At 45.4% G+C, this 27,350-nt stretch overlaps 1 protein-coding gene across 1 annotated transcript; it reads left to right on the top strand.

Moving 5' to 3' along the window:
* Nucleotides 1–22,223: 22,223 nt before the first annotated feature.
* RNF186 (ring finger protein 186) lies at nt 22,224–22,904 on the top strand. Its single transcript, XM_059895293.1, has one exon. It carries the CDS (start codon nt 22,224–22,226, stop codon nt 22,902–22,904), a length of 681 nt encoding a protein of 226 aa, XP_059751276.1.
* Nucleotides 22,905–27,350: the final 4,446 nt, after the last annotated feature.

Genomic DNA, 27,350 nt, shown 5'->3' with positions numbered 1-27,350 from the left:
TTTGATTTGCATTTCTCTAATGATTAATGATGTTGAGCATTCTTTCATGTGTCTGTAGGCCATCCGTATATCTTCTTTGGAGAAATGTCTATTTAGGTCTTCTGCCCATTTTTGGATTGGGTTGTTCGTTTTTTTGTTATTGAGCTGCATGAGCTGCTTGTAAATCTTGGAGATTAATCCTTTGTCAGTTGCTTCATTTGCAAATATTTTCTCCCATTCTGATGGTTGTCTTTTGGTCTTGTTTATGGTTTCCTTTGCTGTGCAAAAGCTTTTAAGTTTCATTAGGTCCCATTTGTTTATTTGTGTTCTTATTTCCATTTCTCTGGGAGCTGGGTCAAAAAGAATCTTGCTGTGATGTATGTCATAGAGTGTTCTGCCTATGTTTTCCTCTAAGAGTTTGATAGTGTCTGGTCTTACACTTAGGTCTTTAATCTATTTTGAGTTTATTTTTGTGCATGGTGTCAGGGAGTGTTCTAATTTCATACTTTTACATGTATCTGTCCAATTTTCCCAGCTTATTGAAGAGGCTGTCTTTTCTCCACTGTATATGCTTGCCTCCTTTATCAAAGATAAGGTGACCATATGTGCGTGGGTTTATCTCTGGGCTTTCTATCCTGTTCCATTGATCAATATTTCTGTTTTTGTGCCAGTACCAAACTGTCTTGATTACTGTAGCTTTGTAATATAGTCTGAAGTCAGGGAGCCTGATTCCCCCAGCTCCATTTTTCGTTCTCAAGATTGCTTTGGCTATTCGGGGTCTTTTGTGTTTCCATACAAATTGTGAAATTTTTTGTTCTAGTTCTGTGAAAAATGCCAGTGGTAGTTTGATAGGGATTGCATTGAATCTGTAGATTGCTTTGGGTAGTAGAGTCATTTTCACAATGTTGATTCTTCCAATCCAGGAACATGGTATATCTTTCCATCTATTTGTATCATCTTTAATTTCTTTCATCAGTGTCTTATAATTTTCTGCATACAGGTCTTTTGTCTCCTTAGGTAGGTTTATTCCTAGATATTTTATTCTTTTTGTTGCAATGGTAAACAGGAGTGTTTTCTTAATTTCACTTTCAGATTTTTCATCATTAGTGTATAGAAATGCAAGAGATTTCTGTGCATTAATTTTGTATCCTGCTACTTTACCAAATTCATTGATTAGCTCTAGGAGTTTTCTGGTAGCATCTTTAGGATTCTCTATGTATAGTATCATGTCATCTGCAAACAGTGACAGCTTTACTTCTTCTTTTCCGATTTGGATTCCTTTTATTTCTTTGTCTTCTCTGATTGCTGTGGCTAACACTTCCAAAGCTATTGTATTTAGTTTTGAGATCAGGATGTGTGAGTCCTCCAACTTCATTCTTATTTTCTTAGTGGTTGCCCTGGGAATTACAATTAACATTTTAACTTATCATTATCTAGTTCAGGTAAATGCTAACTTAATTTAAATAGTATATAAAAATTTTGCTCTTGTATAGTTCTATTTCCTTCCCTTCCTTTTGTACTGTTGCTGCCATACAAATTATGATTTTTTATGTCCAGCATGTATTTATAATTATTTTCATGTAATTGTCTTTTAAATCAGATGAAAAAAGAGTTGCAAACAAATAATACACTTTATATTGTCTTTTATATTTCCCTATGAAATTACCTTTATTGGTGCTCTTTATTTCTTCATGTGGATTCAAGTTACCGTCTAGTAACCTATGTCACTAGACACTAGACAGTGTTTAGTGTCTAGTGTACTTTCATTTCAGCCTGAAGTACTCTCTTTAGTGTTTCTTGTAGGTCTATCAGTGAGGAGTTCTCAGGGTTTATTTTTTAATCTGAGAATGTCTTAATTTATCCTTCAGTTTTGAAGGATACTTTCGCTGAGTATAGAATTCTTGGTTGACAAATCTTTTTCTTCCATTACTTTGAATGAATATGCCATTCCATTGCCCTCTGGCCACTATGGTTTCTGATGAGAAATCAGCTGTTAATCTTATTGAGGATCCCTTGTATGTGATAAGTACCTTCTCTCTTGCTGCTTTCAAGATATTCTCTTTGCCTTTGGCTTGTGACAGTTTGATTATAATGTGTATAGGTGTGGAACCCTTTGAATTTCTCCTTCTTGGAGTTCATTGAGTTTCTTGGATGTGTAAAATGTAGTTTTCATCAAATTTGAAAAGTTTTCAGCCATTGTTTCTTCAAATACTCTTTCTGCCCCTTTCTCTCTCTCCTCTCCTTCTGGGACTCCCAGTATTCATATATTGGTATATTTCATTGTGTTTCACAGCTCTCTGAGACTCTGTTCATTTCCCTTCCTTTTCTTTCTTTCTGTTCCTCCAACTGACAACCTCAATTGACCTATCATCAGGTTCTCTGATTCTGTCTTCCACATGCTCAAATCTTCCAGTCAGGCCCTCTAATGAATTTTTAATTTCGATTATACTTTTTGACTCCAGGATTTCCATTTGGTTCTTTTTTTATAATTTCTTTTTAAAAAATTTTTATTAACATTCTCTATTTGGTGACACATTGTTCTCATTCTTTTCTCTATTTCTTTAGCCATGGTTTCCTTTAGTTCTTTGAATATATTTAAAATAGCTAACTCGGGACTTCCCTGGTGGCGCAGTGGTTGAGAGTCTGCCTGCCAATGCAGGGGACGCGGGTTCGAGCCCTGGTCTGGGAAGATCCCACATGCCGCGGAGCGGCTGGGCCCGTGAGCCACAATTGCTGAGCCTGCGCGTCTGGAGCCTGTGCTCCGCAACAAGAGAGGCCGCGATAGTGAGAGGCCCGCGCACCGCGATGAAGAGTGGCCCCCGCTTGCCGCAACTAGAGAAAGCCCTCGCACAGAAACGAAGACCCAACACAGCCATGAATAGATAAATAATACATAAATAAATAACTTTAAAATAGCTAACTCAAAGTCTTTGTCTAGTAAGTCCAATATGTGGGGTTTCCTCAGGGAAATATTCTATTATTGCTTTTTTCCTTGTGTATGTGCTATACTTTCTTGCTTTTGGTTTGTTTGTTTGCATGCCTCTTAATTTTTGGTTGAAAACTGGATGTTTTAAATAATATAATGTGGCAATTCTAGATATCAAATTCCTCTTCACTTCTCCAAGGTTTGTTGTTGTTGATATTTGTTATTTTTGCTATTGTTGTCTGTTTCATGACTTTTATTAACTAATTCTGTAAAATCTGTATTCTTTGCTGTGTGTGGCAACTGAAGACTTTGCATAGTAACCTTAATGGTCAGTCAATGATTACACATAGATTTCCTTAAACACTAGGAACCTATAAGTCTCCCAGTCTTTGCCAATGGGCTCTGTGCATGTGCTGAGGCATGCCTTCAACATTCAGCCAGAGAGATAACAGCTCTGCCTTAGTCTTCACTTCCTGCTTGTTCAGAGCCTCAAGGACAGACAGAAGTAAGAGCTTAGGGTCTTCCCAGATTTTTCCTGGGCACATGCATAACCCTCCACATGCTCACAGCCCTCACATGCATGTGGTTTTCTAGATTCCCAGGAATATGTCAGAGCTTTTTATAGACCCAATGAATATCTCATTCCCTAACTTTTCCTTTCAAGCTTTTTGGTTAGCCTATTGTTTACCCCAACTGTTATTCACTACCTCAGGCAGTCACAATTCACCCTAAATGTTTCTGACAAATACCTTTGGGAAAAAGGCTTTTCAAACTGGGTGAGCTGCAAGTTAGGTCAAATAAAGACAGCCTTGCAAGTGGGGTCTTCCAGTTAACCACCAGACAAGTCAAATAATGACAAGTCTCTGAGAGTAATACTTTGAAGGCTCTCCAACCCTATTGTAACCTCTCCATTGGCTGCCTGACTGCTGGTTTTCACTGAGATTGTAGGCTGTTAATTTTCATGGCTACCACAGAGCTAGAGAGACTAGTGGGGATAGCATACATCAAAATACCATAGGGAATTCTCTGGTGGTCCAGAGGTTAGGATGTGGGCTTTCACTGCCATGGGCCTGGGTTCAATCCCTGGTCAGGGAACTAAGATCCCACAAGCCACACAGCAAGGCCAAAAAAAAAAAAAAATACCATAGAGCTTATTATTCTTACCAAGAGTTAGCCATTTTTCTTGAATAGATGCTCCCTGCCCTGCTGCAAGCCTTTGGTTAATTTCTAGAGTTCTGCAAAAATTATTTCTGACAATTTTTGCATATTTCCTTTTTTCCTTTATAAAGGAAAGAAATTTCAGAGGTCTTTACTCTGACATTTTCACTGATGTCACCTTGATCTCATAATTTTTAATATATTTATTTATTTGAGCAATCTTCATTTGTCACAAATCTCCCAAGCATACCAACGCCGCAACCTGTGCAGATGTCTCCCTCATCCCACTAGGCTCTGATATCCTGTGCTAGAATAGCCTGCTCACCCTGCTTGGGCTCTGACAACACTCACCAGGTCATACCTCACACAAATAGTCTCCTCTCCTTACTGACCTCTGACTCTTTGTACCAGGCTGCACCTGTGTGCGATCACCCTCCCTACCCTACTCCAGGTCATTGCAGCTTCCCGTCTCACCTCCTACCAGTGCAGACACCTACCTTGCTCTGCCCTACATAATGATTTTAGAACTAAATTGTTCAGGGAAAGAAGGTGAATGGGAAATTTTTCTTTCTAAGAAAAGAAAACAAGGAATTGGAGCAACTGAGTGACTTGCTCAAGGACCCAAAGCAAGTGAGGGCCAGGAACAGACCCAGGTCAAATTACTCTTGGTGACTCAGTTCTTTTTCCATTATAATAGCTAAAAACAATGGCTATTATTTGACTGAACGCTTTCAAGTTATTCAGATCTCAGCATAATTGTCACCTCCTGACCACCCAATCTAAATAGCCACCCAGTCACTTATGACCATGTCACCCTGTTTTAATTCTCCTTATTTCCCTCACCACTAACATTTTTCTTTATTTGTTGGCTCCAAGAACAAGGACTGTGTTTTTTTTGTTCACCACTGTGTCCTTAATACCTAACCTGTTGGCTGTTTCATAGTTGGTGCTCAACATATATTTGCTGGACAAATGAATAAACCATGTGTCTGACACAGACTAGTTTCTCTTATAGTAGTCAGAAGAGAGGCTCAAAGGGGTTAAGTAATTTTCCTAAGGTTACATGCAAGTAAAGGCCTTATTAGTTAAATTAGGTTTCTATAAGTGACAGTAGTAAAACCGAAATTTTAACTGGGCCCATGGCATCTTATACAAAGACACATTCTCCACCCTCTTTTATAGGTAGGTGTGGCCATGTGATTAAACTCTGGCCAATACAATGTAAGTGGCATTGGTCTGTGCAACTTCTAGGAAGTGTCCTTAGTGGTGGGACCAGTGCTCTCTGCCCTCCCTTTCCTCCTTTCTTCAGGCTGGAATGCGGACCTGAGCAGCCATCTTGGAGTATGAGGTGAACTTGGGGATGGGGGCCACTAAAGGCAGAGAAAGATGATAGACATCCTTGACACTGTGAAGCACCACACCAGTCCCAGATCACCAATCAAGACTTCATGGGATAGAAAAATAAATTTCTGTTATGAACTAAATTATGGGATAGAAAAATAAATTTCTGTTATGAACTAAATTATGTCCCTCACCTCTAAATTCATATGTTGAAGCTGTAATCCCCAATATGAATGTATTTGGAGATAGGGCTTTTAAAGAGGTAATAAGGTTAAATGAGGTCAAAGTGTTGGGTCCCTAATCAAACACGACTGGTATCTTTATAAGAAAAGGAAGAGACACCACAGCCCTCTCTCCTTGCATATGCACAGAAGAAAAGCCATCTACAAGCCAGGAAGAGAGGCCTCACCAGAAACCAATTTTAATGACACCTTGATCCTAGCCTTCTAGACTCCAGAATTCTGAGAAAATTAATTTCTGCTGTTTAAGCCACTCAGTCTGTGGTATTCTATATACTATGGCAGTCCTAGCGGATTAATCCAACTTCCATCTTGTTTAATCCCTTGTAATTTAGCATTTTGCCAGCAAGCAAAAAAGACAAGGAGGGCAATGGCTGTTCAACAACCAAGAAAAACATGATCTGCCACAGAGACACACAGAGCTACAGCTACATGCTCATCAACAAATATTAAGTGCCTACTATGGGCCCAACTCTTTTCTAGGGATTTAGGATACTTGAGCAAACCAAAGAGACAAAGATACCTGCCCTCTGGGAAAGCTGCAGGTAGATTGGGTTCTGCGGTTGGAGTTGAGGAGCAGTTTAGTTTTGGACATACAGAGCTTGAGATGTCAATCAGACATTCAAGTAGAATGGGGAATAGACTAAAAATAAACATAAATTATATAGTATGTTAAAAAGTGATAACTATGAAACAGGGGTACCTAGAGCAGGATAAATGGAAAAAGGAGTCCGAGGTGGAGGAGAGAGTTTGTTGTAATAAATAGGGTAGTTAGGGTAGACTTCATTGAACAGATGACTTTTCAACAAAGACTTGAAAGGCAAGTCAATATCTGGGGGAAGAGAAGTCCAGGCAGAGGGAACAGGTAAAGCAAAGGCCCTCAGTTTGAATTGGGAGTCAGTGTGCAAAGTGTGCTGAGAAGGAAGAGAGTGGTAAGAGAAAGTCAGAGAGATAACAGGGCCGCTCACGGAGAGCCTTGTGGGCTATTGTAATGACTTTGGTTTTTTTTCAGTGTGAGCTGGAAGTCCCTGTGAGGTTTTGAGTAGAGGAGGGACATGAGATGACAATCTTTCTTTTTTTTTTTTTTTTTGGCTGGGTTGGGTCTTCATTGCTGCGGGCAGGCTTTCTCTAGTTGTGGAGAGCAGGGGCTGCTCTTTGTTGCGGTGCACGGGCTTCTCATTGCGGTGGCTTCTCTTGTTGCAGAGCACAGGCCCTAGGCGCGCGGGCTTCAGTAGTTGCAGCACACGGACTCAATAGTTGTGGCTCGCGGGCTCTAGAGCACAGGCTCAGTAGTTGTGGTGCATGGGCTTAGTTGCTCCGCAGCATGTGGGATCTTCCCAGACCAGGGCTCGAACCCGGATCCCCTGCATTGGCAGGCAGATTCTCAACAACTGCACCACCAGGGAAGCCTGACAATCATTTTTAAAGGATAACTGTGGAGACTTCCCTGGTGGCACAGTGGTTAAGAATCCACCTGCCGATGTAGGGGATACGGGTGTGAGCCCTGGTCCGGGAAGATCCCACATGCCACGGAGCAACTAAGCCCGCGAGCCACAACTACTGAGCCCACGAGCCACAACTACTGAGTCCAGAAGCCACAACTACTGAGCCCACGCACCTAGAGCCCATGCTCTGCAACAAGAGAAGCCACTGCAATGAGAAGCCCGAGCACCACAACGAAGAGTAGCCCTGCTCACTACAACTAGAGAAAGCCCGTGCACAGCAACGAAGACCTGACACAGCTAAAAATAAAATATAAGTAAATAAATAAATTTATATATAAAAAAAAGATAACTGTGGCTGTTGTGTTAAGAATGTGCAAGGGAGATCAGTTCGGTGCTTTGTGACCACCTATAGGGGTGGGATAGGGAGGGTGGGAGGGAGGGAGATGCAAGAAGGAAGAGATATGGGGATATATGTATATGTATAGCTGATTCACTTTGTTATAAAGCAGAAACTAACACACCATTGTAAAGCAATTATACTCCAATAAAGATGTCTAAAAAAAAAAAAAAGAATGTGCAGAACAGGAGTGGGAACAGGAGGACCTATCGGGAAGCTATTGCCAGGAGTCCAGGCGAGAGACGATGGTGGCTCAGACAAGGGGGCGGCAGTGGCAATGGTGAGAAGTGGTTGGATTTGGGATACAGTTTGAAGATGGAGTAAATTAGATTTCTGACCAATTGGCTGTAAGTATGAAAGAAACAAGAACATCAAAGACAGCTCCAAGGTTGGGTTTTTTGTTTGATTGTTTGTTTGTTTGTTTGTTTTTGTCTGTGCCATGTAGCATGCAGGATCTTACTTCCCCAACCAGGGATCGAACCAGTGGTCCCTGCAGTGGAAGCGCGGCGTCTCAACCACTGGACCGCCAGGGAAGTCCCAACTCCAAGGTTTTTTTATCTGAGCATCTTGAATGGAGTTGCCATCAACTGGAAAAAAGGTTGAAGTTGGGGAAGGTTGCAGGTAGATTGGGTATTTTGGGGGTAGAGGGAGAACAGGAGTTTAGTTTAGGACATGTTGAGCTTGAAACGTCAGACATCCAAAGAGAGACGTAGGCAATTGGATATGCAAATTTAGAGTTCAAGAGTGAGCTTCAAGGCTGGAGACATAAATTTGGGGGTTGTCAGCATCTAGGTGATATATAAACCATGAAATGAATGAGATTCCCAAGTAAGTGAGTGTAGGTGGAGAAGGGAAGAGAGCCAAATCCTCTTGATAAGGAAGATAACAAAGAAGGCTGAGAAGTGCTTGGTGAGATAAGAGAAAAAGGTAGGTACTGAGAGCCAAGTAGAGACACGAGGGAGTAATTAACTTGTGTTAGGTAAGTAAATTAAGGACTAAGGATTGCCCATTGGATTTAGCAATACGGAGGTGATTGGTGGGATGGTGGAGATGAAAGTCTGAGTCAAGCAGCTTTAAAGGAGTATAGAGCTGAAATATGTGCATTTCATTATATGCAAATTATTTCACAAAAGAAAAAATCTGTAAACAAATATGTCTTAGGTAGTAATATGCATACTAAAGTATTTAGAGGGAAGTATACTTATATCTGCAATTTACTTTGAAGTGCATAAAAAAAAATCAAATGGATTGATGGATGGATAGAGGAATGGATGGATGGTTAGATATATAATAAAGTGAGTACAATAGAATATTGATGGTAGAATCCAGGTGGTGGATATATAGGTGTTCACTGTAAACTTCTTCAACTGTACAGTATTTTTTTTCTCATAATGAAATGTTGGGGGAAAAGAACAAGGGACAGATACTACAGATGACTTTTTCAGGGAATTTTGTTCAAAGGAAAATAAAGAAATAAGATGGCAGCTGGCTGGGGAAGTGAAGTCAATATAAGTTTGATTCTTTTTTTAAGATGAAAAAAAGAATAGATGTTATTCTGTCACTAGGAATGATCCAGAAAAGAGCAAAAGAAATGATGTTGTAGAAAAGAGAGGAGTGAATTTCCTATGCAGTGTCCTTGACCAGACCCAAAGGGATGGGATCTCACAAGTGGCGGGGCCAGCTTTAGCGAGAGCACGGTAGTTCACGACAGGAGGGGAGGGAAAAATGTGGGGGCAGATCCTGGTGGGTGGGCAGAGGAGGAGAGGGAAACTAGGGAAGTTCTCTTCTGATTGCTTCAATACCTCAATAAATGGGCCACAAGGTCAACAGTTGAGAGTAAGGATGGGGGAGGAGGCGGGGTTTCAGCAGAAGATGTGAACTAGCCATCCTGGAGAGGGGAGAATGAATGGACCGAGGACACAGCAGGTCCTTGCCTGGAAGCATTAAAGCCCCATTGTAAGATCATGGTCAGCATGGCAGTGCATTTGTCTTCAGCCTTGTTTACCTTCACTGAGACAGGCACAGAACCGGTGGAGAATTGGATTTTATCAAGGAGTCAAGTGATTATAATAACTGACCATGGAATTGGAGCTGGGGAAGGAGAGGGCAAGGACATTAAGAGATGAGGGGCCATGAAATGCTGATAAGACCACTGGAGGGTCCAATGTCCAAGGATTGTCAGAGTTTGGATACTAAAGGGAGAGAGCTAGAAAGGCAGGAAGTGGTAGGTAGAGAATTGGATGCATGAAATTGAAATTGTGACTTATCGGTGAAAACAAAATATGATCAGGGGAGTGAGAGGCTGAGATTGCATGGGAGTCAAGATCATGGAAGGAGAGACTGTCGAGGAACCAAGAGGCCTGGGGTTTGGAAGGATCATCTACACGTACACTGCCACCATATGAATTCAGTCTGAGTCAGGGGAACAAGCAACAGTGAGCCAGGAGCCCAGATCGCTGGGAAATGAGGGGCCGGAAGTCAGTGGGAGACAGTGACAATGAGGGGCAGTAGAATGGAGAATCTGATGATGTGAGGTTCAAAGTGAAGGAGTTTTAGGATGAGGGGCGGGAGAAGGGTCTGTACATGAACCTGTCAGGAACAGGAGGACAGCTGCCCACCTCCACACCCAGCGGCACAAGGGCAATGGGAGGAAAAAGAGCCACAGCTCCAGAGACAGCAGGGTCCTGAGGGGGAGCCAGGGTCCTGTTAGAGCACATGGGTGATGGGAACTTCCAAGGAAGAAGTCAGGATACGGCGACTTTTGCTGATAACCAACCGTGAACTCCAGAGAACACAGTGGGAGGTTTTGGGGAGTCGGGGAGGGGCAGAGAAGGGACAGAATAGGGCATGGTAGAGCCTTTTGGAAATTAGCAAGCCCAAGATGGGGGGTGACCTGGGAGTCTGGAGTCCCAGTGGTTGTTGATAAACACCAGGATAAAGGGCCACATGAGACAAGTCCGGGGGCTCAAGGCAGATCTCGGAGGCCAGGTGAGAGTGTCAGAAGAGGGGAGGGCTGGGTGTTTGGGAGTCCCTCTCTACATGAGGGTACAGATGTTCACTCTCATGCCCTGCCAGCAAAAGAGGAATCTAACTCAGCATGGTGTAATGGGGTAGAGTCAGACTTCCTTGAGTGCATTCTGGCTGCCACTTGCCAGCCATGTAATGCCACTTCACCTCTCTGTGACCTAGTTTTCCCACCCACAATGTAGAAATAATATTTCTGTCCTACGTGCGTTGTGAGGAATAAATAATTAATCTGTGCAAACCTTCAGCAAATGGTAGCTCTTGTGAGAGCCACACAGTCTAACTCACCTAAAGCCAGACCACCTCTGGACTTCTCAGTCACATGAGCCAAGATATACCCTTTCTTTGTGGACTATGCTAGCTTGAGTTGAGTTTTTTGACTCTTATGACCAAAAGATTTCTGGCACAGACACTATTTTTGTAACAGGGATGAACAAATCTGACTCCATATTGGATCTGTTTCTTTTACTTTACAAGTTAATCACTAAAGGCTTGTTACCTATAAGCTTAAATTATACATAATGGTCCATCTCTGAGAACCCTGCCTCCCATGTAATGAGTGTTAAGCTAAAATACCTTTGTTTAGCTCACAGGAAACATCTTGACCACACCTACCTGTGAATGGCTGCAGGAAGGAAGAAACTAACACATCCCCTCCAGAGTCTGACCAGAAACAGGAAATGTTCGGCTTTACCCTCTTCCCTTTTAACATAAAAGAAGCCTGAATTTTAATTAAGGGAAGATGGTTCTTTGGGACACTAGTCCACCATCTTCTTGGTCTGCTGGCTTTCTGAATAAAGTCCTTGCCCCAACAACCCGTCTCTCAATTTATTGGCCTGTTGTGCTGTGAGCAGTATGAGCTTGGACTCGGTAACATCTGGATCTCCATTAGGCAGATGAGGAAACTAAGAATCAGAGAGGTTAAGTTGGTTGCTCAGAGACACACAGCTAAGATTTGAACACAGGTCCATCTGACCTGCCAGTCTGCTCAAAAACAGCCATACTACCACCAACTCAAAGTCCAAGTGCCGGGGATCCTTTATTATTTCTAGTCAAGTGTCTTCCTCCCAGGGGAACTCTGCAAAGGCCAGGACTGGACATTTTGAGAGAAAAGGGGAGCTGGTTTGACAGCTTCCCGACCTTGGGCGGATCACCCTGGAGAGTAGTGTAATGAGTCACAGGCCATGCTTGGGAGGATTAATTTTCACATAGTTCAGTGGTCCAGATCCCAGGTCCACACTTTTGTGGCGAGCAGAGGACAAGTGGAGAGGTATTCTGACAGGCACACATCGTATCCAGGACAGCATGAGTCGAAGGAGGCAAGAGCCCAAGGGTTTAATCTCAAGAAAGGGATGCCAGGTTACACACCCACACTCTCCCTGCCACCTCCGCCTCCCATCTTATACAGGCATACCTTATTTTATTGTACTTTATTGTACTTCACAGATAATTCATTTCTTACAGAATTGAAGGTTTGGGGGCTTCCCTGGTGGTGCAGTGGTTAAGAATCCGCCTGCCAGTGCAGGGGACACGGGTTCAAGCCCTCATCCAGGAAGATCCCACATGGTGCGGAGCAAGTAAGTCCATGCACCACAACTACTGAGCCTGCACTCTAGAGCCAGTGAGCCACAACTACTGAGCCCACGTGCCACAACTAGTGAAGCCTGTGTGCCTAGAGCCCTTGCTCCGCAACAAGAGAAGCCACTGCAATGAGAAGCCCGTGCACCACAACGAAGAGTAGCCCCCACTCGCTGCAACTAGAGAAAGCCCATGCAGCAACGAAGACCCAACGCAGCCCAAAATAAATTAATTAATTAATTTTTTTTTTAATTGAAGGTTTGTGCCAACCCTGTGTCAAGCAAATCTATCAGCACTGTTTTTCCAACAGTATTATTTTTTAATTAAGATATGTACATCGTTTTCTTTAGATGTATGCCATTGCACACTTAATAGACTACAGTATACTATAAATGTAACTTTTATATGCACTGGGAAACCAAAAAGTTCATGTGACTTGCTTTATTGCCATATTTGTTTTATTGCAGTGGTGTAGAACTGAACCCTCAATATCTCCAAGGTCTGCCTGTATTTTCCAATTCTTCCTTATTATTCTATCATCATTTCTTTTCTTCTTCTTTTCCTACCTCTCCTCTTTCCACAAACATTTTGGAGTCATTACAAAAAATATATAAATACAAAGATAAAGCATCAGACTTCAGGACTAGGTAAACCATTAACTAGACTTAGGGAATGGGAATGCACTGTAGCACCACATGCCAAATGTGATATTCCAGAGTTGCTATGGTTGAGCTTCCTGGTGGCCAAAGCAAAATGGGAAACTACAATTATGTAGTTCAGAATAGCTGAACTACAGCTAGTCATGTGAACAGACACAAACTGCCCTCAGAGGAAACAAAGCTTTTCCTAGCACTTAGCCCAAAAATAAAATTTTCACACATGTATACATATGACATTGAATAGTGTCATGCACAGGTGTCCCTGGCCACACCCCTGAATGTACATGCAGTAATGGGTTTCCTAAGCCTATTTTTTGGAGTATCCTTTGAAGAAGCCAGTGAAACAGCTCCAAACTACAATTCAATGAGAGCCTTTAGAAAACAGAGTCAAATGCAACTTTCTAATGGCTTAGCTTGATCCAACAGCATTTCCCAAACTGTGTTCCTCAGAAGCCCAGATTTGCACACAGCATTAATAAGTGTTCTGTAAGAAAAGGGTTCCACAGGAAATAAATTGGAGATAAAATCAGGATTAAACAAAATCAAGCAAGTTTTTTAACTGCAGGATTTCTACAAGTGTTTAATACTCAAGTGTCCATGTGAATCTCCAAGGTCAGGTGAAGGATGAATTATTTTCTGTCTTCATGGAACCTTCCTCTCCACCCATCCCCAATTTTTTCAGGAGTTCCTTTTAGAAGCTTACAGAAAGCTAGATATGCGAGGACCACAATTTGAGAGATGCTGATATAGAGGAATGGATGAGCTAAACTCCTCCAAATCAAATTTCTCTCAGCCAGGCGTTTGACAGAGTTAGCCATCTGATGGTTTAAGGCAGGGGTCCCCAACCTCCGGGCCACAGACCTGTACTGGTCCATGGCCTGTTAGGAACTGGGTCGCACAGCAGGAGGTGAGCAGCGGGCAAGTGAGCGAAGCTTCATTTGTATTTATAGCTGCTCCCCATCACTCACATTATCACCTGAGCTCCGCCTCCTGTCAAACTAGCGACGGCATTAGATCCTCATAGGAGCGTGAACCCTGCTGTGAATCGTGCATGTGAGGGATCTCAGTTGCGCGCTCCTTATGAGAATCTAATGCTTTGATGATCTGAGGTGGAGCTGAGGCAGTGATGCTAGCGCTGGGGATGGCTGCAGACACAGGTTATCATTAGCAGAGAGGTTTGACTGCACAGAGACCATAATAAATCAATTGCTTGCAGACTCATATCAAAACCCTATCAGTGAGTGGCAAGTGACAATTAAGCTGCATCTGGTGGCAGGCTTTATAGTGGCAAGTGAGTTGATGCACTTCAGTTGTACAGCTGCAGCTGGTGGCAGGCTTTAAGTCAGAATCCGACACTTATTTTAGTCCACCCGTGGCCCACCCATTATTTTATTTACCACTTCCGGCCGCGCCTCTTTTCCCTCCCTGCGCACTTGTCTCAGTCACAGTTTTGGTAAGCCCACAAGCTAACCCTAGCCAAAATGAGTAAAAAACAAACTTCACTGGAGAGCTTCTTTGTAAAGGGGGAAAGACCCAATGATGAAATGGCAGACTCTAAGTCTGCCAGCAAAAAGAAAGCTGCGTTTAAAAGAAAATACCGAGTCCTACTTAAATTCTGGGTTCATTCATTGCAACAGGTGATTCACATTCTCCAAGCCCGCTTTGTATAATATGAGGCGACCAGCTATCCAACGAAGCCATGAAAACTTCAAACTGCTTTGCCACTTGGAGACCAAGCACCCTGCATTAAAGGACAAGCCTTTGGAGTTTTTCAAAAGAAAAAAATGTGAACACAAAGAACAGAAGCAATTATTGAAGGCCACAACTTCATCAAATGTGTCTGCACTGAGAGCCTAATTCTTAGTGGCTAACTGCATTGCTAAAGCTAAGAAGTCTTTTACTATCGGTGAAGAGTTGATCCAGCCTGCTGCTAAGGACATTTGTCATGAACTTTTAGGAGAGGATGCAGTTCAAAATGTGGCACGTGTTCCTCTTTCGGCTAGCACCATAACTAGACAAATTGATGAAACAGGTGAAGATATTGAGGCACAGCTCGTAGAGAGGATTCATGAGTCACCGTGGTATGCAATCCAGGTTGACGAGTCTACTGATGTTGACAACAAGGCAACAATGCTTGTTTTTATGCAATACACTTTTCGGGAGGATGTGCGTGAGGATTTGTTATGTGCACTTTTGTTGCCAACCAACACCACAGCTGCAGAACCATTCAAGTCTTTGAATGATTACATAGCAGGAAAACTGAATTGGCCATTTTGTGTCAGTATATGCATGCACAGAGCAGCGGCCATGACTGGACCGCTTTCTGGTTTCACTACTCGGGTCAAAGAGGTCGCTTCTGAATGTGAGCCTACGCACTGTGTCATCCACAGAGAAATGCTGGCTAGCCGAAAAATGTCACCTGAACTTTACAATGTTTTGCAGGATGTGATTAAAATTATCAGCCACATTAAAGTACATGCCCTTAACTCACGTCTGTTCAGGCAGCTCCGTGAGGAGATGGACACAGAGCACACACGTCTTCTCTTGTACACAGAAGTGAGATGGCTTTCTAAAGGTTGATCACTGGCCAGAGTTTTTGAGTTACGAGAGCTGCTCCAGAGATTTCTTTTAGAAAAACAGTCACCACTGGTAGCACATTTCAGTGGCACAGAATAGGTCACAAAACTTGCTTACCTGTGTGACATGTCCACCCTGCTCAACGAACTCAATCTGTCACTTCAGGGGAGAATGACAACTGTGTTCAAGTTGGCAGATAAAGTGGCTGCATTCAAAGCCAAACTGGAATTATGGGGGCGATGAGTGAACATTGGGATTTTTGACATGTTTCAAACATTAGCAGAGATTTTGAAAGAGACTGAGCCAGGGCCCTCTTTCTCCCAGCTGGCGCATGATCACCTATCTCAGCTTTCAAAAGAGCTTGAGCATTACTTCCCAACCACAAAAGACCCCAGAACTGGGAAGGAATGGATCCTCAACCCATTTGTGGATAAGCCAGGTGAATAGACTTTGTCTGTGCTAGAAGAGGATCAACTACTTGAGATCGCAAATGACAGTGGCCTTAAAAGTATGTTTGAGACAACTTCAAATCTCCATACGTTCTGGATTAAGTCAAGGTGGAATATCCTGAGATTGCCACAAAAGCACTGAAAAGCCTGCTTGCATTTCCAACATCCTATCTTTGTGAAGCAGGGTTTTCTGCAGTGACAGCAACCAAAGCACAATTATGGAGTAGACTGGACATAAGCAACACACATCAGGTGTCACTGTCTCCCATCACCCCCAGATGGGACCATCTAGTTGCAGGAAAAGGAGCTCAGGGCTCCCACTGATTCTGCATTATGGTGAGTTGTATAATTATTTCATTATATATTACACGTAATAATAATAGAAATAAAGTGCACAACAAATGTAATATGCTTGAATCATCCAGAAACCATCTCCCACACACCCTGGTCCGTGGAAAAATTGGCTTCCAAGAAACCGGACCCTGGTGCCAAAAAGGTTGGGGAGTGCTGGTTTAAGGCAATGGAGTCTGACAGGGTCCAGACTTGAGGTCTCCTGATACCCTCATGGTGAGATAAGAATGCCTCTTCCACCAGCGCCTCTTCCAGGACGCACATTCTTAGTCCAAACAACTAGAGAACGTGCAAAAGAGGTTAAGAGGGTGAGGATGAAAATTTCTCACAACCTGTGAGATGCTCTGTCTCCACTAAGGGGGCCAGGTGTGCTCCCTGGGGCCTGGGCCAGCGGCAAAGGTGGGGGTCCCTATGCTTAGCTGCATGGAGTTGAGGGGGCAGTTAAGGGAATGCAGACTCAAAGACATGCCAGATGTTTCCAAGGAGATATTCAGAAGGGGGTCAAGGGAGAATTCCAAGTTGAAGGGTTAACTAAATCTAGCCAGAGAGATAGGGAGAGGGAGGGACAGGAAAGGAAGTTTAGAGGTGGCAGTGAGAAATGGGTCTAGACTGTAGAATCATTCCAAATTCAAAGAAAATGTGGTCTTAGGGGCTCACTATCTGATTTCTGGAATCCAGGCGTAGACGCATTTTGATAACTCTGAGTCAGACAGAAGTGGTCTTACCTATTGCTCATCAGCTGATAGTTCCAACCTTCATGGCTTAAATCAGGTTCATAAACAACTCAGCATAGATCCAAGTTTAGGACCTGAACCAGCAGACGCTCCTCAGCCAAAAAGGCAGTTCAAGAAAATATCGTACATATTGACAACTTTGAAAGGGCCAGATATAAAAAAAGATGCTTGTCATAGGACGGTCAATAATGGTGGGAAATGAAAACAACCCAAATATTCCACTCGTGGGAATTGATCAACTAAAATATAATACATTAATATAGCGGAATACCATACAACCGTCACCAAGGCTTTGAAGTGTGTTTATTAACATGGAAAAAAAGACGTATGATAAACTATTCATTAAAAATACAGATTACCAAAATAGAAATAGCAGGGTCCCATTTTAACAGAAAAGAAAAAACAAACATTTTTGTGTAAGTGTTCACAGAAGGAAGTCTAAAGGGAGATTTCCAAACTGGTCCTCTGTGGGCTGAGAGATTGCTGATTACTAATGTCTTTTTCTTTACATTCATAAGTAATTCCTTTATTTATTTATTTTTTTACAGTAAGCATGGATTTTTTTTTTTACGTAATTATTTTTAAAAAGCAGAGGGGAAAAGCGCTATTTCCAGCCTCCCGCAGTTGATACCTGAAGCCCTCACTTTCTTGCACGATCTCTCCCTCTCCGTCCTTATCTTCACTATCCTGTTATTGTCGTTTTGGTTCCAAATCCTGCTCCTCCATCTCCCCCACCCATCCAACCTCAAACACACTGATGCTTCGAGAGGGATGGAGGCATAGCCGGCTGGGTTCCGAGGAGCACAGAGGCAGGAATTCTGGAAGAAGAGTGTGAGCTAAGACACCAGCCAGCCTGGGGTGGGGAGGGGAGTGGGGGTGAGGGGGTGTTTGCTGGGACATGGCTCTCTGGGGCCACTGGAGTGTGGAGTGAAGCTGGGCTGGTCAAGATCAGAGGCCAGGCAAGGATCAGGCAGTTTGACTCATGACAACACCGCCCTCTCACACCTTTGCCAGTGAACTCGATACAGGGCCTAAAGCTCACATCAGAACTGTCTTTGTAGGTTGAGGATCTGTGACTACCTGCAAAGTGGGGTTTCCGAGGTGGGCCATCAGGAGACCTGAGTCTGGTTTCCCCACTCACAGGAGGCTATGAAATTCTAACCTCACTGAGGCTGTGCTTCTCAGACTCCTTACAACCCAGGGGCTGTGTGAAGCCACAGGATGGGAGAAACTGCATTTCAAAGGGGGAAAAAAAAGTTTTACTGAGAATTAATGAATTCACATTTGTATAGCTATTTATAAATGATGTTTTATTTGAAGATTTGGAAGGACTCAATTTTCTAATTGTAATATTACTGCAAGCACACATGTAACATGGAGTAGAATAAAAAACCTAGATGAATTGAACATTTTGAACGCTCCAGAGACATTTTTTCCTTCCCCTGGGATAGATCTGCTTCAGGCTATGCTTCAGATCCTGCCCACTTTCACGTCTCTTTAAGAAGCACTGGCTGGGAACTTCCCTGGTGGCGCAGTGGTTAAGAATCCGCCTGCCAATGCAGGGGACACAGGTTTGATCCCTGGTCCGGGGAGATCCCACACGCCGCAGAGCAACTAAGCCCGTGCGCCACAGCTACTGAAGCCTGTGCACCACAACTACTGAAGCCCATGCGCCTAGAGCCCGTGCTCCGCGACAAGAGAAGCCACCGCAATGAGAAGCCCGCACACTGCAACGAAGAGTAGCCCCAGCTCACAGCAACCAGAGAAAGCCCGCACGCAGCAAAGAAGACCCAACACAGCCAAAAATAAATAAAATAAAGTTAATTAATTTTAAAAAAAGAAGCAGCACTGGCTAAACAGATCACCAAAGTGTCTTAGCTCTGTGTCCCTGGGTGCAGTCAATTACACTGAGGTCAGTTAGATGGCAAGGTGTGTAAATTACTCTCTCCCCTGAGCAGGGTTTGATGGAGGTGGGGGAGGGGCTTAAGTAATCTCCCACAATTTCCTACAGTGTTACTGTCTCCATTTTATCAAAATGAGAAACTGAGCTTCGATGAAGTTGAAAAGACTTGCCGAAGGTCACGCAGCTAGTAAAGTGACAAGAGCTGGTTGTCTAACTATAAAGCCAGTGCAAATGATGGTTAAGCCAAGGCACCTTTAAGAAACAAAGTAGCTCCCAAGCCAAGATGGTAGGATGGGGGCAATGTGAAGGAACATGCTTTTAAATGCCGTCATTTCTCAGAAAATAGAAATTTTTCAAAGGAACTTTCACATTCTCCTTTATTTATTTCTGTAATATCTGGGTTGTTATAACCAATATATATTTTCTTCATGGTGGTTGCCCAACAACATCAAAAGGTTATTTAGACACTAACCCCAAATAACTTCCCTTGGTCTGATTACAACCTCATCCAGCTACCTTCCTAATTATTTGGCCACCAGTAGAGCTGGCTAGCAGAGGGGGGGGGGGGTCAATGGCCAAGCTGACCAAACTGTGTTGTCCACCTGATTTTCTATTTCTCATTATAAATGAATGCAGCTCAACAAATTTTTTCTTCTCCTATCTCAACACTTCCTAGGGTCTAGCAAACAGAAAGGAGCATTACATAATGCGGGTCAAAGCAGAAAAGAGACACAAAGTCTCTTTCAGCATAGTAACCCACAGGTGTTAGTTCTCTCTTGGCCATGTACAGCTTGATTGTCTTGTGTCAGGTAGCAATTAAAGGCTTCTTTTCTTCATCTATTGCTGCATTACTCAGATGTCTTTCCCTTGCAAGGGACAGAAATCCAACTCAAGCTGACTTAATAAAAATCAGAGTGGATTTTATTGGTTATTATAACTAAAAAAATCCAAAGAGCTCTGACTTCAGGTATGGCTGGATCAAGGCATTCAATGTCATCGGGCCTTTTTCTGACTCTTTTCTCATCTTTCTTTTGTGTCACACAGTGTGTTCCTGTCACTTCCAGGGTTCCATACTCTAGCTTGGAAACCCAGCAGTAAGAAAAACTTGTGAGTCGTTCCAACAGAATTCCCAGAATTGAATCTCATTGGTTTGGCTTAGATCACATACCCATGTCTGAACCAATTCTTTTAGCCAGCGGGGTGGAACATGCTGATTGGTCTGCCCTGAATTACATCGCCTCTCTCCTCCCACAGAGCTTCGAACCACACACAATGACAGTGGAGAGCAGTGGTTGCCCAAAAGGAAAACAGGCCACTGTAGAAGGAGAAATGGATGTTGGGCTTGGGGAGAAAACAGATGTCCAGTGCTAGAGCTGAGGTGCCTTTCAGCTTGATCTGGGGGAGAACAGAATAGAAAGAAATAACTGATTGTCAGGCTGATGGCTGAGGAGGAGAAGAGATGTGATGGCGAGGGTAGAGGGGGGAGAATTCGATTTCAGAGACAGGGGACTCAGGGTGAGGATGAAGCAAGAGAGCAGAGCCTGTCCCTTGGGGTGGGGGAAAGCACTGGGTCAGAAGAGCTGGACTCTCTGGACCTCAGCTGGTGACAGAAGCAGCAAAGGATGGTGCAGCTTGTCCTTCTGGATTCGGCAGGGCGTAGGTGAGGCATTACTTTGAGGAGGTGGATTGCACCACCCCACCCTCTGATGTTCAGGGCAAAGTGAGGAAATCACATTTACTTTTTTAATTTTAAATTTTTTATTAAAGTATAGTTGATTTACAATGTCTTGTTAGTCTCTGGTGTACAGCAAAGTGATCCAGTTATACATATATATATTTTTCCTTTTTCATATTCTTTTCCATTATGGGAATCACGTTTTCTTAACTGCCATGCTATGTATGTCTTTCAGTCCCACATGAGTCCTGTTAGCTTGAGTCAGCTGCCTGAAGGCCAACTGCCTCTACACTGAAGGACGAGATTGAGTTCCTGGACCCAAGAGGCTGGGAAGCTGACCTTGGACGCTAGTAAATTCCACGGGGTCCTGGCCCCATGAAAGGCCCCTTGGCAGGCAGCTGGCAGGCCTGCCTTGACCACACCCTGCCTTTGCTTCCAGACTTCGGCAGCGCCTTCCTTACAGGGCTGTGCCAGGATGCAGGAAGATCGCAGGTGAGGATTCTGTCTCGAGGCTCGGCTCCAAGCAGGCCCAAACAAACAGCAGCTGTTTTTATTACTACTGGCTCTGCAGTGTGCCTGGCACACAACAAATTGCACCTATTATTAGGTATGTGAAGTGCACAGCAGGATAGGGATGAGATGCTTGGGAACCAGTAACGGTTAATACAATTATTGTGACTGTAAAGGAACAGATGGCAGTAGCAGGTCATAAATACCTATGGACTGTTTCGGTTTTACTGTTTGGCTGGACTTTTTTCCCCCTGCTGCTCAGAATACTTTTCCCATCACTTCTTTCTTCTTCACAGGGCCGCCTGCTTGCAAACATTCTCAGAGCACAAATAAACTTTTTCCCGCTGATCCTGACATCCAAAACCTTTTGAGAAACACCCATGGCGGTGTTTCTCCAAGTGGGGTCTCCCTGGTCCACCTGGGTTAGAATCATCATGATGTTTGTTAACTGAGCAAATTCTAAGATTCCCATCCAGACCTTGCTGAATCTCAATCTCTGGGTTTGGGACCTAGAAACCTGCATTTTAAAAGGCTCCTGGGGGCTTCCCTGGTGGCGCAGTGGTTGAGAATCCGCCTGCCAATGCAGGGGACACAGGTTCGAGCCCTGGTCTGGGAGGATCCCGCATGCCGCGGAGCGACTGGGCCCGTGGGCCACAACTACTGAGCCTGCGCATCTGGAGCCTGTGCTCTGCAACGAGAGAGGCCGCGATAGTGGGAGGCCCGCGCACCGCGATGAAGAGCGGCCCCCGCTCGCCGCAACTAGAGAAAGCCCTCGCACAGAAGCGAAGACCCAACACAGCCATAAATAAATAAATAAATACATACATAAATTAACATGTTTTAAAAAAATAAAAGGCTCCTGGGGTGGGGGGCGGTGGGTGGGGGTGGTGATTCTAATGTATCCTGAAGCTCACAAGCCATAATCCCGCGGGCACTCATGAGGCACCAGCCGCAACAGGAAAATCCTGATTCACGCACTGGCCCTGCCCCCTTGGCCCTTCTATCAGACAATTCAAAGATTCCAGGCCCTCTAGTTACTGATTAACCCCAGGTTTCAAGGAAAGAAATAATAATAACTAAAGGGACAACATGAGCCAAGAAACAAGCTGAGCAGCCCTGGGAGAGCGGTGCTGGACGGCTGATGACGAGAAGGAAATAGAGGCTTGAGAAGCCCAGCCTGAGGTCAGACCACATCCAGGTCCCAGTGACACCGGCTGACACTTCCCTGTCGATGCCCAGGCCCTGAGCTGCCACGTCCCAGTGGCTCCTCTGCCCAGAATGGCCCGCACTGAGCTCCTGCAGCAGCCCCAGCTTGTGTGCAAAGAAGCCACCGCCTCTAACACCGCGGGCCCTGCCGGGGGTCATCGCGGCTCCACGGATGGCGACCTGGAGTGCCTGGTGTGCCGGGAGCCCTATAGCAGCGCCCGGCTGCCCAAGCTGCTGGGCTGCCAGCACACCTTCTGCGCCGTCTGCCTGAAGCTGCTGCTGTGTGTGCAGGACGACACCTGGTGCGTCATCTGCCCGCTGTGCCGCAAGGGCACTGCCGTCCCCGGGGGCCTCATCTGCAGCCTGCGTGACCAGGAGGCCGTGCTGGGGCGGCTGGCCCGGCCGGGCCCGGAGGTGCGGCTCTGTCCTCAGGGGCTGGTGAATCCTGCTACCTTGATAGCAGGGCATCCCAGCTTAGCAGGAGAGGATGAACAGGACGCGGAGAGTGCCAACTACGTGGCAGCCCGGCGCCTGGCGGCACACCTGCTCCTCCTGGTCTTGCTCGTCGTCCTCATCCTGCCCTTCGTCTACCCAGGCATCATCGGGTGGACGCTCAGCTCCGTCGCCGCACTGGCCCTGCTGTGGTCCGTGCTTCTCTGCTGTCACCGCAGCAGCCAGGGCAGCTGCTGGTCCTCCCCCAGGACTCTCTTCTGCAGAGAGCAGAAACCCAGCGAGATCTCTTCCATCGCCTGAGAGCGCTCCGACCAGGCAGTGTCTGGGGACTTCTGTCTCTGCGGCCCGTTTACTGTCACAGTGAACAGGGTAAGGGGCTCTGCATCAGAGTGGCTCCCCTGGGAGAGTAAACGCCAGCTGGACCTGCAAGCCAAAGCCAGAATGGCAGTCTTGGGTCAAGAACTGTGTGTTCGGACGATACACTTACACCTGCTCAGGGAATAGCACAGCTAAACTGTTTGGGGATGGGGAAGAGGCACAGACTACTTGAATGCTACAGGGGCAGGGGGACCTTCTGTTCCTCTTATTCCAATGCTCCCGTTTTTCTTTCTATACCTTGATAAAAGTATTGCAAATATTGACGTTATTGCAGAACAAATAGAACCGGAACCCCTTTTTCTGCAATTTATGTATCTGGTTGTTTCTTGCTTTCTTTTGGTTTGGTTCTGTGTGTTCGGGGTCATTTGTTTCTATTTCTGGCTGTGACACATCTTCCCTCTGGGGAAGTCAGAGCCCACAGGAAGCCCTCCTGCCCTCCCCCTGATGTTGTCCATCTCGTGCCCATCCCACCTCGCCAAAGGTCCTGGGGGTTCGGGTCTCCCATTGAGCTGCCCCCAGGAATGGAGAGGGAGAACTTGTGTGGAGGAGTGGGTCTTCTGCTGCTGCCAGGGGATGCCCACATTTGGTTGGCAGAGTTGGGGAGGGTTGGAGAGGACATAGGTGGGTCTGGGAATTGCTCTCAGCAGCTCCACCAGGATTTCTCAGCTCCATGTCATCGGGTCCTAACTTAACAGAGAATCACAGTGTTACGAGAACTACCCCCATCCCCCCACAGCGGGTCCAGCTGCCCATCGGATGCACATGATCCCACACTCTAGAACGAAATCTTTATGGGTGTTGTTTCTTTCTTATTGCCTCCCGATGCCCATCTGAGCTTTTGTCATAAAGATAAGAGGCCCCATAAATGCAACAGTCCTCTCCAATAACCCCACATTTCCCACCTCTCCCTGAGAGTCACAGTCATCTGAAAGGCTTTTGTGTCTTCTCTCCACCGTTTCTGCTCCATAACAGAGAGGAGACTTCTGCCAGAGTCAGGCATCAACCAGTGGGGGGACCCATCAGGGTGCAGGGGAGTAAAAGACAGGAGATGTCACATTATTTCCTTCCAAAGACCCCGTAACTGGGAAGCAGACTTGAAACCTCAGAGGGGTTCGTTGAGTACAATCCATTGTCCCTCCTTGCCTGCCTTTCCTCCTGATAGGATGACAGTTGCAGGCTGGACGTGAAGTTCACGGTGACGGTCCCTTTGTCAGGGAGCGATGAGAGAACGCCGCCACTGCAGCACGGGGTTGGGGGGGATGCGGGTTGGCCCCGGCCCAGCGGTTGCATGTGTGTTGTTTAACAGGGCCTTCTGGCTTTCTGAGCTTCATTTCCCCAAAATGAGCCAGTAGCACTGGATTATTCCTAAATCCCCTGAAGTCCAGAAGCTGAGGATGCTGCTGGGCTCCCAGATAATGAACGTGGGGTCACATCCCCTGTGGAGTCACACCCAGAAAAGTCAAAATGTAAGTCTGTATGCAATTAGTGTTCTTGCAATCTGCACAAAAAAAATCTTCCTTTTTCTTATAAGGCACCTTCAGGGCACACTGTGACACCCATGCTATTGGCCTTATTAACTCCTGGTGCTGGGAGAGAGTGTGGGTGAGTGCGTGTGGATGTATATGTGCTCATGCTATTAAGCCAAGGCCAAGCAGGCCTGGAGGACACCCTATCTCCCCAGGATGGATAAATGACAAGAATTGTTTGGCATTTCCAGAGCTGGCCTCAGGCACGTGCAGTTTGGGATGGTTGCCAGTAGAAGAGGGAAAGAACATTCTTTCCTCACTCACCTCCACTCCCATTCCATCTCATTCTTGGACCCTCCACTAAGAAGAAAACCTCCACCAAGGTTTCAGTTGCTAATGACAACACCATTTCTACCAAAGTAACGGTGGGCTGATGTTTACGGAGTGCTTACTGTGCACCCAGCACTGCATTAACAGCTTTATGTCCATTATCTAGCTGAATCTTCATAACAGTTTTATGAAGAAGAGACCATCTTGCCGATGAGGATACTGAGGATCAGAGAGGTCAATTCATCTGCCTAAGGTTGCACAGCCAGCCACTGCCAGAGCCCCCTAGGAAATTAACCCAGTGTTCTTTCTGCTCCCACATGCTTCCTCCTTTGTGTGCAGTTTCAAAACAGCCAGGAAGCTGGTCACTGCTTGTGGGCTTGGGAGGGAGAATAGGAAACTAACCACAGGAGCCTCCAAATTCCAGTAGTCAGGTGCTCAGAGAAGCCCGAGAATTCTGGAATCTATTGTCTATGCTAAAGAGAAAGAAAAGAGAATGATAAAAGTGGGATGGCTTTCCTGACTTTTACCACCCAGTGCCAGCCTCCCCTGAAGGGAGCTGTGTTAGCACATGACCAACGTGTTCTCCGTCCCCATGGGCAAAGATGTCTTGACACTTCTGTCCCATTGTCCTGAAGCCCAGCTGGTCTCCGAGTACTTTTGGCCCCTGGCAGTGTTGGGGCAGAGAGCACCAGAGGCTAATTTCAGCCCAGGCTGCCCTGGAGAGGAACAGAGGAAACAGGCAGTGCTGCAAAAGGATGTAAGTGGAAGAAATCAGAGGGGCAGGCCAAGGCTCAAAGGCAGGCTCTGACCCAGTGTGTGACCAATAGGAGTCACAGAACTTCTCTGAGCCATGGTGTGCCCACCTGTAAAGTAGCGGAGGATGCCACACACCCCGCCCCAGGGCCTCCGTGGGGATTCAAAGTGCTGCCGAACGAGAATATCATGTCCTAACAGTCTGCCTTTATCATCAGACATTGACCCCTGGGGATGAACGGGTTCCATGGGGCCTGTTGGGTATGATCGAGCAGGGGGCCAGCCTTGGTGACGGGGTGGAGAAGCCAGTCCGGAGTAGGAGCGTTGTCCAGGACAGGCCGATCTGGTGGAGAACCTTGTGCTTAGGTCCTAAGGATGGAGAGGAATTGCAGGGGGAAGGCCAAATTTCATCCCCATCAGCCCCATCACCCTATTCTGTGACCCTGAAGTCAGACATACCTGGCTTGAATTCTAGCTTCACCGCTTAGAAGTCACCTCGCCCCTCTGAGTCTCAGATTCCTTATCCACGAAACAGTTTACATACATATTTCACAGGGTTGTGGGAGAATTAGCAGAATAATCCATGGTTGAGCATTGAGGACTGCAAGGAGGTAAAGAAGGAAGGGAGAAGACAAGGAGAGATGGGTTGAGTTCTATAAAGCCCCAACAGGAACGATGAGAACAGACTTGCCTGATTTTATTCAGTCTTATTAATAAGGAAATATATTAAAGCCCAGGTGCTAGAATTTACATCCCCCATTAACCGGCCTCAACATCCGCAGCATCTTCACTGATATAAGAAAACAGGGTTTCCCTGGTGGCGCAGTGGTTGAGAATCTGCCTGCCAATGCAGGGGACACGGGTTCGAGCCCTGGTCTGGGAAGATCCCACATGCCTCGGAGCAGCTGGGCCCGTGAGCCACAACTACTGAGCCTGCGCGTCTGGAGCCTGTGCTCCGCAACAAGAGAGGCCACGACAGTGAGAGGCCCGCGCACGGCGATGAAGAGTGGCCCCCGCACGGCGATGAAGAGTGGCCCCCGCTTGCCACAACTAGAGGAAGCCCTCGCACAGAAACGAAGACCCCACACAGCCATAAATAAATAAATAAATAAATACTTTAAAAAAAAAAAAGAAAACAATCATCGCTAACATGGTTTGAATGCACCATGCAAAGTGCATTACATATGTTATTACATCTGCTAGAAGGTAGATGCTATTATCAATTACCCTCAAATTACCAACAGGGATGCTGAGGCACAGAGACGTCAAGTAACTTGCTCAAGATCACACAGTGAGGTGATGGTGAGGCCAAGACCAGGTCCAACTCCAGAGTTTAGGCTTTGAGTCACTTTGCTGTATCAGATGAAACATTCCCAGCACATTGTAAGCCTTCAAGGTATGTGGGCCCCTGGCCTGAAGGGTGGAAAACTAAGAAGAGACGGCATCCCCTCTTTGGATGGGGGACTCAGGGGTAGAAGTTTGTGGAGGTCACCTGTCCCGTTACCCACAGCCATGTTCTCATCTCACCCTAAAGCACCTGTTCATCATTGGAAGCCCTTTTCAAATGACTGGAGGAAGTCTTGCAGTCTTTGCTGGAACAGTTAATTCTTTGTGGCAATGGAAAACATTTCCAAGAATGAAGGACCTTCCCGCAATCTCTCAGGCTATGGGAATAGCATAGAGCACAGTCAAAGAGAAATGAGATCCAAGCTCTTGAATCTGCCTGGAGCTATTCATGTGAACTTTATATTCTTGTCCAAGAACCTCGAAGTTACTTTTTTTAAGGCAGAATATTTCCTGGGTCAGTACAGAACTCTCT

This window comes from Balaenoptera ricei, chromosome 1 (assembly GCF_028023285.1).
Source record: "Balaenoptera ricei isolate mBalRic1 chromosome 1, mBalRic1.hap2, whole genome shotgun sequence".
Taxonomy (NCBI): Eukaryota; Metazoa; Chordata; class Mammalia; order Artiodactyla; family Balaenopteridae; genus Balaenoptera; species Balaenoptera ricei.
This window is presented reverse-complemented; position numbering and strand designations above follow the sequence as displayed.

Bases quoted from the DNA above. Each gene is read 5' to 3' on its own strand.
- RNF186 (XM_059895293.1), top strand. From the start codon at position 22,224: ATGGCCCGCACTGAGCTCCTGCAGCAGCCCCAGCTTGTGTGCAAAGAA.